Raw genomic sequence first — 15,092 nt, forward strand, 5'->3', positions numbered from 1 at the left:
ATTGTAAGAAATAGAAATTCACCACTATATACAGTGACTACAACAAGTATTTGTACAGCATCACTGTATTTATTGGAACGTTATCGCTTATCTACTGGTTACATATTAATTAATTACGCTCAATACAAAATTTCGTATCCTACAGCAGAATCTTCGTGTGACCACAACAAATTTCACACTGTGAGACCAAAATGTAGATAAAAGGGAACGCATTAGAATATAACGGTACGTACAGATACTTTTTGCTTCGACCACTGCAACTTTACTATTCATCTATTACAAAGTTGCACGACAAACGTTTAATTTATCGACATCGTGCTAAACAGCCGCAAGTAATCGAGTTACGGCGCGTCTCTGAGCCCAGTTCTCAGTACCTCAAGGTATTTCATTAATCTTCGATGTCTCTGGAAACGCGCAACGGGCGCATTGTGCCTTCAGAGCGTCGCGATTGCGTCGCTGTCCCTTAGCCGAGATTCGAAGGGAGCATAAATAGAATCCAAAGGAGGCCTTTAACAATTCATGCCGGGCTTCGTTGAATACGATGCTGACGTACCTTAGAAATTCTGCCATCGGAACGTCGCTGATAGGTTACATTGCTTGATAATTACCATGGCTGGAAGCGTGACACAAAAGCGAACGTTCACGAAACGAGGACCTAGACACGAGGAAAGCTACAGGATCGAGTTAGAAGGCGCATCTTGCTAATTCATTTACGTAACGGGTTTGGAAATCAAACTCGGCAACGTTGCATACACGAAATTTGATAACGATCCCGCAATGTTAGCGAAACCTTTGATAACCATGTTCGATGTCTGTTTGTTCGACGTGTTTCTGTGATACTAATATCTAGTTGTTTCCCTTTGTATCGTATGCTGAGAACTATGTGTAACAATGATTTATATAAGAAGCTGCTGCTATGATTTACGATCGATTTCTTGTCTTGTGAATTACGGCCATTTGATAATAATTCTTTCGCATTGAGTGATTTATGTACATTCCAATAATTAGGGATTCAAGGCAACGTAGTATTACATCATTGGCTAAAAACTATAATTTGTCCAAATAATATAGAAGATCCACAATTTAACTTATAAAGATACTTCTTTTAAATTGATTCAATTGATTATGAAGTAAATATAATTGCTTCTCCGATATTTCTAAATTCAGCCAAAAATCTCCAGGCTCTTATCTTATTCTCTTTCGAAGACTAAAATCTACATTTCGAAAACCTGAATACAAGTTCCAACTTGAATATACGAAACATTAGATTGGCTCGATTTTTACCAGACTAGTCTATGGATTTACTCGGTCCATTGATAATAATTCAACAGCGCGTTATCGACTTTCGTAGAAGAGGATTTCCCTGTTCGTATTCGCGTTGTACAGATATCGGGGATAGAGAACAGCGAATATAGAGGCGTCGAGGAAGGAGCAAGTTTCGACGAAGTGTGCTGCAAGTGAATCGAGTGAAGCAACGTGGCGCCGCTGTAGAAACTTGTCAGTAGAACAAGTCGACCTAATGTCCGACCATGAAGGTGCCTTGTCCGCTCGCAGATGTTGCACTTTGTCTCCGTCGCTTGGCTACCACGTATTTACAAGTTGTTAACGACCAACGATCCACCAAAATTTGTTCGTTATCTCCATGATCGACGCGGTTCGAAGCGATAATGGTGTGGAGGGACGTGAGCAAACAAGGAAAGGAAGGACGAAAGGGAGGAAAACACGAAGACTCAACAAACGAAGGATATCCGAGCGAACTTTGTAAGTAAATCTTCGTTTATAAATAAAAGATTTAATTGAATTTCTGCGTTAATCTAAATATTTAAGGCATCGAGCGGTGCAATTACCGCAATGTTTATTACTGTCGTATTTTAATTTTGTTTTCGTTCGTTCATTTAATTCATCATCGTCGCCATTCTCCAGGTAATGAATGGCGTTGAAAGGTAATGCGCTTGTACACGTCAACGACGATATCGTTGATGATTATTGCTGATCGATGAACAACTACATTTCAGGTTCACGCAGCAGACGCAAATACATTCTTGTGATTGGGAGAGTGGCTGGAAAACGGGTGAAGTGGACAATGTTGTGAGTTATTTAAGGCGTCGTAAAGTAAAAAATGGAACGATAGAGGTGAAGTAAGTCGGGAAGAGTGGGGTGAGTAGGAAGGTATGGACATTGCAAATTTGCAGATCGCGCGAAAGAGGTTGTGGGGTAGAAGAAGTGAGCGTTCATAGGCACGTTTTAGGGCGTGAGGGGATGAAATACGAGCCGACAGTAGCATGCACGCGAAACGTCCGCTAAGGTGAAATCGAGTTTAACGCGTTAATAGAGGCTAGCGATACTAATTTACAGGAGTTGTTACTCCGTCAGTAATGATTCTTTGGTGTTCAAACTTCATACGATCACCTTGTTTCTTACAGGTGGACGAAGATGAAAATAAATATTTCTCTTTAACCTTACTATGTGACAAATGCATCTAAGAAATATTGCTCGAATCTGGTCATCGTCTCAAGTTACTTTTAAGCGGTCTATCGAACTAAAATATATCCATACGTTGACAATTAGTCAAAAAGATTTCGATGATGGATATGGTACTACGATTCTTAATTTGTTCGTGTCTTCACTCGTCTTATCTCATTGAGAAAACTTATTGAAACAAGCAGAGTTCACTTTGACATTAATAATTAACATATACAACGTTAATAATTAAGAAATTACGATTTTTATTAATTAAATTATAAAGAAACTACGAGTGATAGGAAATAGATAAAAGATGAAGGCAATGAAACATCATTCTCTGTAATTTCTTCCAAATAGAGAAATTCCTCTTAAACGATATTCGGAGATCCATTTAATAAAGTTACGTTAAAATACAATCGGAAATGAGAAACTAGTTTTACAAATTTTTCAGCTGTTTTCTGGCGACTAAGTCTACAAAATTCTTGCAAGAACCGTTCACGTAGTTTAAAACCGCGAAGGTATCGCAAAGATGTTCGACGTAGCAATAATGGTATGCAAACGGGAGCGCGATTTCCTGTACAAGCATCGAGCCTGGCGAGGAAGTGGCAATATTTGCAGACTGGCTTCGCTACCGAAAGTTCGGAATCCATCTACCTGAAGATAGTGCCGAGCAATATTTACCCACCTGCAATCAATTTACTGATTTCCTCACAAATTAGATCGAGCTTTGCGGCTACGGTCACATATACATGCACCAATAAACGATTTTTGCTTCGTTGGTCGTCGGATCTTCTGTAATCTCTCATTTCGATGGGTTTAGGGATATCAATATTTGTATGAATCATGATTCGATTCAACTAGTTGTGTTTATAATTCTACTAACGATAACTGTGATACGACGTGTATGAAAATGACCATTCCTGAATTTCAAATTTTCACCTGATTTTTAATACGACAGTAACCCTCGTAATTAATCACACGACGCACACATTTCATGCTTCAGTTCATTTTTATTGTAAAAGTTAACTAAAGATCCCTTGCTATCATAAATACATATAATTATTTATTGGAATAACGAACGCTGTTTCCATTGTATTATTGATTAGGAATTTGTATGTGCTTGAAATTTAAATTATTCGACCAGTGCACATAGACTTTTGAAGTTGTTCGAATAATTACGAGAGATAACACATATACGAAGATGAGTATGGAAATTAACGAAGGAGGCTAGAGTATTAGTAGAGCTGAGTACAGCTTAAACATATTCATTACTGCTGACATATGCATCCATTTAATTGAAGGAGGAGCAAAACAACGAATATTCATTACGTGTAAATAAGTTATCGAATAAAAATCAGATAAAAATAAATTCACTTTAGAAATCATTTTTCAATATTTTAATCGACCGATCATTTAAACGAGAAAAAAGAAAGGATTTTTAGGTACGCTACATCCTGTGATATTCGATGATACGCACTACAATCAGAGTTACGTGAAAGTATTATTAAATTTTTTATACTTTTCTCGACAGGATAACTGACGATAATTTAAAAATGTAACACCAGCTTAACGTAATTTCTTTGTTCATATTTTTACTTTAATAGGGTCACGTAAGCGGAGAACGCGAAGTTACCTCGCACCCTTGGCGTTGCTAATAAAGGTTAATGAAAACACTAATAAGGATCCCGACATTATTTTTCATTAGCGCGACGTTTCATCGTCGCTGCTCTGACCTCTTCCTGTCGAGTTTCTTATCGACTAGAATCCAACGTATTTCCTTTTGTTTCCCCGAGTAAATTTTCCACGCTAAAGGTGCAGAGACGACGTTATTAAAGGCAATGAGGGAGCTTCCCTTTCGTTGATATCCAGGTGGAAAAGTTCGCGCGCGAGCTATGAGAAAGAGAAACGCGAATGGAGTCTCGGAGATCTGAACGCGATTGTTTCGTTTCAACGTGGCTGATAACGCGTAGCTGCGACGCGACGACCGAGCTTTTGGCGCGCGCAAAATAAATGCACGCCGTAATTGAAATGTAAATTTTTCTGAAATAATTGAACGAATCGATTGTAAAACGGCGCGAAGAAATACAAACCCTTTGTTAAACAAATAAATTTGATCCAAAATTTATATTGATACGATCCAAAATAATGAAGTATATAGTTTAGCTTGGTTTCTATTGATTTATAATTACATATATGTTTATATTGAGAAAGTTTTGTATCATCGTTTTAATAATTCGCTTGTAAAACAGACTTGTAAAGCTATAAATAGTAAAAGGCGATTTATAAAATATGGTCCTTTTACTTGTAATGAAAAGATTTTTCATTAAAATAAATTATATGTTCATGTAACATCGTACGTATCTATTACAAAATGACAATAATTATTATAATAAAATATGCCATTCCACAAAATGTATATGTATATTTTGAAAAGATATATTTTTTATTTTGTAAATAGATACATTTTTTAGACTCTTGTTCTCTTTCTCTCGACCTCCTTTTCCGGAAAATCGAAGAGAAAAGATACGATATTTCCTGTGACCTATGATATACAAATTCTGTAGGATCGAAACGTTCGACGAAAGGTTCGTTTGATGTGTCATGAAACTAGTCGAATGTTCAGCGGACTCGTCACATTCTCCTATCGGCCATTTTAATCAATTTGTCCCCATCGATGAGAAATTTCCTGCCGAATATTTAAACGACTTCGAAACTCTTCGTTTCCCACGGGAGATCTTGAAGCGGAAAATAGTTCGATTACACTTTTTCTTTTAATTGTTCATTGCAGATCGTCGATTATGAGACTTCACATAATTACGTGAAGATGCTACGTAAAATGTTAATGCGCTACCACGAATAGGATTAATTTTGCGTAAGGGCAATTTCATTTTATGTGGATCGAGGACGCAGACTGGTAACCGAAACTGGAATTTTAGGTTAAAGTATAGTAGATATCTACGAGGTAAGTGTGCCACGCGAGGCATCTGTTGGCTAAGCACTAACACTTTCTCTTGTAGATTGCAGAACGTTGATTGTAGAACGAGATAAGTTCCCGAGCTTTATGGGGTTGGCGGTTAAAGGGATGTGAAACTGATATGTCGTACAGACGTAACATTTTAACTTTAATTCATATCATTCGAAATTATTACAAGTATAAAATTTGCTTATGAACTATTTTTCCCTACACGCTAGAAAAAAATTCATTTCATGTAGATCGAAGTTATAAAAACTATTCTGATTTGAATAAAATATTTATGAATTGCCAACTCCCAGAGAAAAGTCAACAAATATTATAAACTCGTAGTTACTATCTCATAAATGAAAAAAGGAGAAAGATGAAATAGGAAATGCCTCTTCAAATGCTTCGTCTGATTTATGGCGACCTATACCACTTACGCTCCGTTTCTCTGCACATCATGTACATGTTATGTAAATCTCTACGCTTACTAATCGATGTAAACACATACTAATCGGGTAAATAAACATGCCGCAAAGAAGAAAATCTGAACTTTTACCAATGGAAAACATACTACGTTGCCTAATAGACGAATTTTGTTCAATCTATCATCTATTAAGGATACTAGATGTTTTTATATTCGCGTAAAACAAAATTCAGTCAAATCTAATGTAAACACGTTGGAACTTTACGCTTTTACGCATACAGATGCAATGACATATAATAATTCGTTTCATCGCTAATCAAATCAGAGTATAAAATGTCTTAAACACGATACGTGTATCAGTCTCAAATAAGCAAGTGTAGCCACAAGTACTTAACATTTGACAGAGAAATGAATTGTAGCACGTAATCTGTTCTGCGGCTATAAAGGATCGTCTCACGAGTATAAATGCCGATTAAGAAGATAGCAGGAGCAACGATTACCGTGTTTCGTGTGCATTCGTATCAGTTTCGTGAGGAATAGAAAACAGAGCTTAACCAGTTGGAATTCAAGTTGGGGAAGTAATCTCCCGTAATCAAAGCCTTGTTCGACGTCGTAGCTTAACTGGAAATCGGTATCAACCAATCCCAGGTGTTCAATTGGCACCGTGCCACGATTTAAGCCCAGCTTAAATTTCTCGCAATGGCCGGGGAACTGGGGCAGATTCAGATTAGAATTAACTAATTGTTGCGTAGAGCGGTGTAATTAGCCCTTCGTTAACCGTCTACTAACGTTTAATTAAAATCATATACGGCGATGAATCGTTCGCGATGATACGGTTTGAAGGCGGCTGACAAGCAGCCGCGCGACCCAGTTATGCAAAAATCTAGATCCTTGTGCCAGGAATGCGGGAAAATGTAAAATTCATCTTATTAAAGGGCTGAATATATTAGGAAAACGAAATATCCCTAGGAGACTGCCTCTTCGATATCTTAGTCATGATTCATAAATGTTATTGCAGTTTCCAGTTGAATTTAAGTTTCAAATTTTAACTCTTCTCCACGCTGTTCTTGCGATTCTCTGAAGCGAAGGATATCTAAACTTATAGAATACAAATTTACTTGGAAAGTAGTTATTCATAAAATTTCTAACAATTAAACATTAAGTGTTGTTCGAATTGGGCTATAAGGATTTAGCCATATAAATTTTTTAACCGAGTATATCTTCATCTTTCATGGTCAACTATATAACAATTTAACGCAATTTAGTTATCGTCTAGTATCAATTACTGCTATTTATATCTATTCACAGTAATTATCTCACCACATCCATTTATATCAGAATATATAATACTTTTACTTTCTACAAAAATGAGTGCATAAAAACAAACACTACTATATATGTATGTTCTATAATTCCATATTGATAAAAGTGAAATATTCTGAAATAAATTTACTTTCTACGATTTCCCATTAAACGTGCACTGTAGTTCAATATGATCATTCTAATTTTGACAAACTACATTCACACAACATTTGTAACGCGTGCAACGTAAAGATGTCTGAAATAGCTTACCGATCACGTCCAAGTATACGATGTGACTCATGTGCGGCGTCGTTGAGACCTGGCATTCGTAATAACCGCTATCCCGCAGTTGCGGATACTTGATTTCGAGCGTCCAATCGTCTGTCTGTGCATTGTGAATCGGCCTGAATCGCTGGTCGTTCGTGTACGTGTAACGACCGATAGTGAGCAGATGAACGTCTCTGTGCCGGACCCAGGAAACCTGCAACGTCATCTGTAAAGTAGAAAAACGTGTCTTCAATCGATCGAATAATTTGTAGCTGTTATTCTATATTTTAATCAACTTCCACAATAATTGACAATTATTCGCGAATTTATCATACAAGTTGCATCTTATATATTTCTTTTTAATCAAAATTTCGAATGTACCATTACACCATTTATGTGATCAATTGAATTTACTCTCAATGCAAGTTATTGCTTATGGTGGTTTTTAGGTTGATTAGATTTTCAATAATAAGTATATTAAAAATGTAATTGATTTGCCAAGCTGTAAATAATATATACAGAGTGGCAATTTAATTTTGATTGCTACAAATTACACGCAAACTCTCGTTAATTGAACACGTGAATTTGCACGTGTCAAATTAAGGAGATCTCAGCACAAGTTTTTCTTCCAGAAGTATCGAATCGATTTCGACAGGTAACCGATGAGATAATTTTTATTAAAATATATAAAGTACAGAAATTATAACTAGCGGAAGAAATAGAGTATGATTGTGAATTAAATACTTTACGTATTTCGGTTGAAGCTGAAACAAAGTAAGGGTCGAAGCTTCCGAGTTCAAGAGCTTTTTGTACTTCAAAGAATTTACTCGACCGAACTCCAAGAATATTTTATAGTATTTTCGTAGCGTCGCTACGTTTCTTCTATCGATTACATAACGATTAATTTAACATAACATACAAATAATATAAGCTTTAAAAAAGTTCAGGTTAACAAGAGAGTTGGTTTAAAAAATTACGCTGTTACGTATAAGAAGACTGAAATAGAACGCGCGTCTTAAAATGCTTTGCCTGATTTATAACGCTCTATACTACTTACACGTCTTTTCTGTATACGCTACATTGCTTCTTACAATGTATGTTATACGAAAAATTGTGAAATTTTATTAGCAGTGCTCGACTATCAGAATTATACCTACATATTGGTAAAATTTGAAATAATTCTGAAACATATAAAAATTATAAATATCTAATACATATAGAAATTTAAGGTATTACAAGAATTACAAGATATTCGATAAAAGTACATATTTCGCAGAGATTGCGATAGTATTTAAGCAGAAAATAATCAGGGAAAAGTTAAAAGCGATAAATGGTGGAATTTGCATGGTTTCACAGTCTGCCAGGGTGGCGTATAACCTGTTCACGGGCCGAATCTTTTGTCCCTCGTTAAGAGTTTCCCATTAAGCGGGACCACGTAATTAGTAGTAGCTCGTGTGTTGCGTTGGTAATTAGCGAAATGCCGGGGACGACATTTAGCTGGGTATTCGCGATCCCGTCTCAACCGAGGTTTCGAGTTTCCCACCTATTTTTTTTTTTTTTTCTTACCTAGTCGAGAGCACCGCATTTTTTCGACAGTTCGAACTACGTTTGGTTCTTCTCGCGAAATTCAGAAACCTTGCAGTGTTCAAATGTGCCAACTATGCTGGGCTTTTAATTATTATTAGAGGCCAGATAATTTGCACAGCGTTAAGGTATGCGCGCACCGTCGCGTGGAATGCTTTTCACTGAAAACTGTAGTACAGTTATTACGGAGGGAATAATATATGGTTATTCCTTTTTCTTCTTGTTAATTATTGATGAAACGAAGTTGAAGAGCAAGGTAAACCTGTATAATACTGAAATGATATAATGGAGTCCGGTTCTCAATCATCTTATGACTCATAACATCAAAGAGTAAAGAGACAAATGGGGAGTTCGTATATCGACTCTGGTTGTTGCAATTTTAATTGAACGAAAATTGAAACGACTAAACAGCTTGCCAGTGTTTTCTCGAGTACGCTACTTTAACTTGAATAACTTTCCAGCGGATGATCAAAAAACGAACAAAGGAAACCGCTTTCCGATAGTTCGCAGCGTATTATTTCAACATAACCGTACCGAATACGTTCGGTTTTCCAAGGCGTAGTTCTTACAACCTGCTATCCGGATAAAAGTTAATATAACTCAGGTTATTTATGCTAACAGTGAGGCCCGAATTTCAAGCGAATTCGTTCGGTGTTTTGGCAGCTGTCGGCGTGCCGCATGTAACTCGCGCCATTAAAAATTAATGAAAACGCGTTCCATAATGCAGTAGATTTGAATTTTCATTCGCGAGGCCGAGGCCTCGTTGCAAATTTCAAGGATACAGTACAGACGCGTTCCCCGTGTTTCCGTTGCCTCGCGTTCCCGACGTAGTGGAAAATTAATAGAGCCGCTTTGCATATCGTCGGAAAGTTAGCGCACGAGATAAAACGCCTCGGGACGCGATAATTGGACATCCCGAGTCGGCGACGTGTAAATATTTGCTTTCCTTTGTAACAGCTGACACGCATATCCCGTGGAAATTGTCTCGACGTGAGCGGATAGCCTCACTGGCGGGAAATTTGAGAAAATTACAAGGAACCGATGAAATCCTCTTTTGTGACGTCGTTTTTCTTCCTTCCAGCCGCGAGAAGGAAGAGTATTTTCTTAGCGGCAGATTTGCGAATTCCATTAGATTAGTCGAAGAGCTGATAAACTAGAGGAGGATGAGCATCTTCTTGACACCCGCGACGATCGGAAGTAGGTAACGAGATTAGAGTTAGAAGTACGCGACATTTTCAATTTTCCTTCTTTCTTTCAGCCTTTTTGTCTTTTTCTGTGCGGTGATGTAAAAGCTGAGGAAAATGAGGCAAATCTCACGGGAATAGAGTCCGCGATCTTAAACCAGCTCTAAGCTGACAGTTTACGTCCGTTATATATTTTTCTTCAAATTATGTCGTTATACACACAGTCTGTACCAAGGTAGAGGCCAACAGAATTAAATTTTGTCACTTGGTATAAGAAAATTATTGACGGAATCATACATTCTATTAGAACAGACAAAATTATCCAAATACATTCAAAATTCGATGAAAAACTTTTTCTTGAAAATAATCTCCTTAACCCCTGCAGAACCGAATGCCCCTTGTTCTTTGGAAACCGATACTTCATCTGTACTGAGAATAGAAACATAATTCTCCCCATTTTTTTCTAAGAAAAACATATTGTAAAATGATAAAATTTATGAGCAGTGCGAATTTAACACGGAAAAATAGTTTCATCGAGAACAAATACGTTTATCGTTTAGTCACTTAATATCGCTTTAAAGTATAATATTGCGCAACATAGAGCGTGAAAAGGTTAACGATGAACCACAATTTCCATTGACCCCGTTGCTCACTGTACTTACATTCCAAACTTCAGGACTGCTTCTCGAAACTTTTCAAGAAACTTGACTCTGGAAATCGAGAACACGACAGCGATTCATTCCAATCGAAAAGTAACAGACCTTTCATTTTTCTCTCGCTGTCGCACCGTTTCGAAACTGTCAGGACGTCGAACCGGATCACGATCACCTACGTCGTCGACGAGAATCGTTAAAGAACAAGGACAGTCTCGTTTACGCGTATCTGCCGACGTGGCAGCGATCGTTCTCTCGAATCAGCAGCCCGCGATCCTTATCGTGTTTCCTTCGAATTTTTTCAAGGGGAAACTTTGTCCCGCTCCAACGAACGCGAATTGTCGTCGCCGGAATTCGAGCTATGAGCCGTTCCAAGAGACGTTCGCCAACCAGTCGCGCGATATCCGAGAAGATAAGGTTACTAGGGGGATGGTCGACAGATAGCGGATTGCATAAAAGACATTTCCTTCGAGGCAGCGGTAAGTGGAAACGTTGGAGATTGCGGAGTAACGACAGATCTGTGATTGTGTTATATTACTGAAAGTTCATTGTTCTTTCTTTCTCTTTGCTTGTATATCCGCTAAAACGTAGATAGGCAACTGAACACTTTTCTAAAGTTTAGGCAACTTTGAGTTGATGCGTTAAATAATTTGAACTTTGGTGATTTTATAGAAGAAAGAAGGTTTAACCAGTTTCGATGATTTAAGCTCTTAAAGTCAATATTCTGCTTGGCTTGAATTTTAATTGTTCCCTATTTTATACAGATAGTTATAGATAACAGTCATTAGACTGCGAATATTATGCACTGTATACATTTTCAAGTTGCTTTCAAATTTTATACAATACAGTCAGGATGCTCGTGTCTCATTCTGTTAATGAAATTTCAAAACACACACAGTATGTACGTACATAAACGTTTTCTATACTGAGAATTCAAATAAACGAGCAACTGCGTCACAACATATTCATGTTGAAAGAAAATTCTTCAAAATCTTGTCACTCGGCTGAAGGATCTCTCTATTTAAATGAAATGTTTCAAGAAACTTATACGAAGAGACTCTCAAGTGACATAACTCCGTACTAGCTACATCCTTTCCCTTGAAGGAATTACATTTTTTACAGGATTCCAGAGATGCACGTGCAAATAATAGTTTTGCACGTTCCGGTCTCTTTTATGCACTCGGGCGTGCATTTGCACACATTCAAATGAATGCACTATTGCTCGTACGTTTCTGCGTACTAATGGTATCCCGGAATGGTGTCACAAGTCGCAGACAATTTTCCTTTTTCTCTACGACCGCTTCTCTTATTCCACCGTGTTCTTTCTCGTTTGCCCACTTTTTCCATCCAGTACATTCCTTTTCTCCCTTTCTTCACTGTTTGTTTCTCCACCTATGTCTCGCATTCTGGAACGTTGTCTTCGCCTTGTATTCTTACGTGTTCCCACCTATTTCTCTTCCTTTCCATGCTGATAATTTTTCCAAGCTGTTTATTCTTTCTTCTTTGCCTCCATAATTTCTCATTCTTGCATTGTTCGTCTAAATTTTTCTCTGGTCAAGAAGTGGCAACTTCGACGTGGAGAAATTCCAGCATTTGTGGTAACGGTATTATTTCTAGAATCACGTGGCCTCTACTTTTCTAACTCTACGGAGATTTACGTTTATACGTCGATCGGTGATTTAATTTATAAATATTATTATTATACTTTGTATTTACATCATTTTTTCTCCATCAAATACTTCTACAATATTTACGACAGTTGGTATTTTATTAACATTTTAAAGATTGATAAAAAGCACAGTAAAATATATCTATCTCCTCTATTTGCATTTTCCCTAAATATTAGGTTGTCCGGAAAGTTTCTTTCGTTTTATAAGGAAATAATAGACGCACGATGTTTTTTGTGTTATATTAGTTTATTGAATTATGCACGAATATAATAATAGAAATATAATGAAACGGACCATACCTAATTCAGTAAAATAATATAAAATAGAAATTGTTGTTCATCTATTATCACCTTATGAAACGAAAGAAACTTTTCAGACGACCTAACATCATTTATTTCTATGACGAAGATTCAAATTTACTAAAATTTACGATATATTAAACTGACGACTCGTCAAACATCTTAGAAAGAGTCTTTAATAAGCAGCGTATAATAATAATAATAATTTAAATATAGATAGACCATATTTCAATCGAGTTACAAAAATAGAATGCTAATTATACGGTCGCTACTACACATACGATACGGTATCTAATTTTATTAAGCTATCCAAACCACAAATAGACTCCTCCTCTCGCAATCACTCCATCCATATTTCCTGGTATCCTATCCGTTAGCATCTTTCTTTGCTTACGACACAATGTATTCCCAGGCACACGTCCCTTCGCACGTTCCACCCTGTGTGCACACGTCGCCATGAACCTACATAGCGCGTATAATTTATGATACACTGCTAACGCAAGCCCCCAAGGCTTGACCCTCCATGGGGTTCCAGTGTTGTGGAACGCCCCGTATCCGCTGCCGACATCACTGACACCCCTTTGGAGTGCGATGTCACTCTACGCCCTCTAGAGTTGCCCTTTGCATACCAATATTGTTGTCCTATGCAAACGATTTACGCACGGCAGCCCATGGGTGTCAGCAACCGGTTTTCCTCCCGTGCGACGAAAATCGGCTGATGTTCCGGTCGAAATTTACCCCCTTGACGCTACAACCCCGGAAATTTTATCCTCTATAGAATCTTACGAGTGGTTGTCTCAACAACATACGACTATCCTAATTTTGCATATGCTTTTTTTATAAATATTACTTGCGTCAAATATCGTTTCGTTGACCGATCGTTAACGTTTTTTCCAATTAGTTTCACAATCAAATACGAAAATAACGAGAAAAATGTCACGTCCCGCGATATCGTATTTCTGTCATTTGTTTCAGCAAGATACGTGTACATCGAAATATATAAATTTAGAAATATTTATTAAAAACTGCATTACGCTTATTCACATAGATCTAATTTACATCATCGAAACGCGATTTTATGTTCGAGTGTTTATGTCGAGTTTGTTATTCCCGTGTACCAGGGCAAATCAATCGCAATTCGTCACCCACGGTGAGCGACGTTTAAGAAATTCCTGCTGATCTTTGTACGCGATGGAGCGGCAACGGGACTTGTTCAATTTATCCGCTCGAATGGGACGTTCTCTGATTACACGAGGTACCAGGGATTTTTGCGAATTGACTGGGCGAGGTTGCTCCGAGAATTTAGTTTTAGGGGAAATTGAACGATCGATTTTCGCTACAGATTCCGAGCGATTCTATTCCATGGTTTTTATTTTATTTTTATTTTTATTTTCATCGTGCGTCTGATGGGATTGTTGCAAATTTTAGCGTATATATTGGTACCGCAAATTTTGAAACTAGAATTGTATTTTTTATTCTAGTCAACACATTTCAATGAATAATTTGCAGACGCTTCTGGTACGCTTTACTATTACGATTTTTATTAGACTTTTTAAAATAAAATAGTGCGTATAAGAGAAGAAACAGAAAAAGTAAACTTTTTGTATATTTAGCATATCTACGAAATTATCTACGAAATGATATAAAATTATTTATATCGTATTTATAAAATCGTACATTTTTTAATCATAACTTTGTATCTTCCATAACATCACAGCCAGAAATTAATTTTCTAAAAATATCACTGCGATCACAAAAGGCAATAAACAATTCTCCTTTAATGCGGTCTTTATTGTTCTAAAAAGCCAGAGACGAGAAAATTAAATTCTTGGAAACTAATTTATCTCATAATAAGAAGCTAACCTAATTTTTTCATGAACCTTGTATATTAGTTAATCAAGAAAATAGCTCGCCAATGATCTGTCCATTGAGCTGAGTAAATTGACGCTTTAATCATGAATGTGGCAATCCAACGATCCTGGCACAATTACTGTGAGAGAAATTTTGCACGAGTTTCGAATCCGCAATAATTACCATATTATTCGACGATTACACGGTGTAAACAAATTTCCTGTAAGAAGATTTTAACACAATTTTATGTTACCAGAAGAACTCGCAAAAATGCAAGAAAAATTAAAATCGATTTTTCAAAAAATATTCGTAATACAAAAAGTAAAATTCGCGTAAAAAATTCACGTTACACTAAACAGCTTTCATATTTATTTTTCAAAAAAGAAAAACAAAACGTCAATGCCTTTCATTTTTTAAAAATCATGGGTGTCCATGT

General features: G+C 36.9%; 1 protein-coding gene across 4 annotated transcripts in view; it reads right to left on the reverse strand.

Annotated features, from left to right (window-relative positions):
* The window catches only part of LOC117238134 (lachesin-like), a 171,594-nt gene that overhangs the window by 102,158 nt on the left and 54,344 nt on the right, over window positions 1-15,092 (reverse strand). For 2 of the 4 annotated variants that reach the window (XM_033502786.1, XM_033502785.1), the window contains exon 2: window positions 7,419-7,629. In XM_033502786.1, the coding sequence (XP_033358677.1) occupies window positions 7,419-7,629 (211 nt within the window). Of the gene's footprint in view, window positions 1-7,418; window positions 7,642-15,092 lie in introns of all 4 variants that reach the window. The other 2 variants (XM_033502784.1, XM_033502783.1) reach the window with 1 other exon arrangement.

Source organism: Bombus vosnesenskii, unplaced genomic scaffold (genome assembly GCF_011952255.1).
Source record: "Bombus vosnesenskii isolate JDL3184/JDL3185 unplaced genomic scaffold, Bvos_JDL3184-5_v1.1 scf7180000013436, whole genome shotgun sequence".
Taxonomy (NCBI): Eukaryota; Metazoa; Arthropoda; class Insecta; order Hymenoptera; family Apidae; genus Bombus; species Bombus vosnesenskii.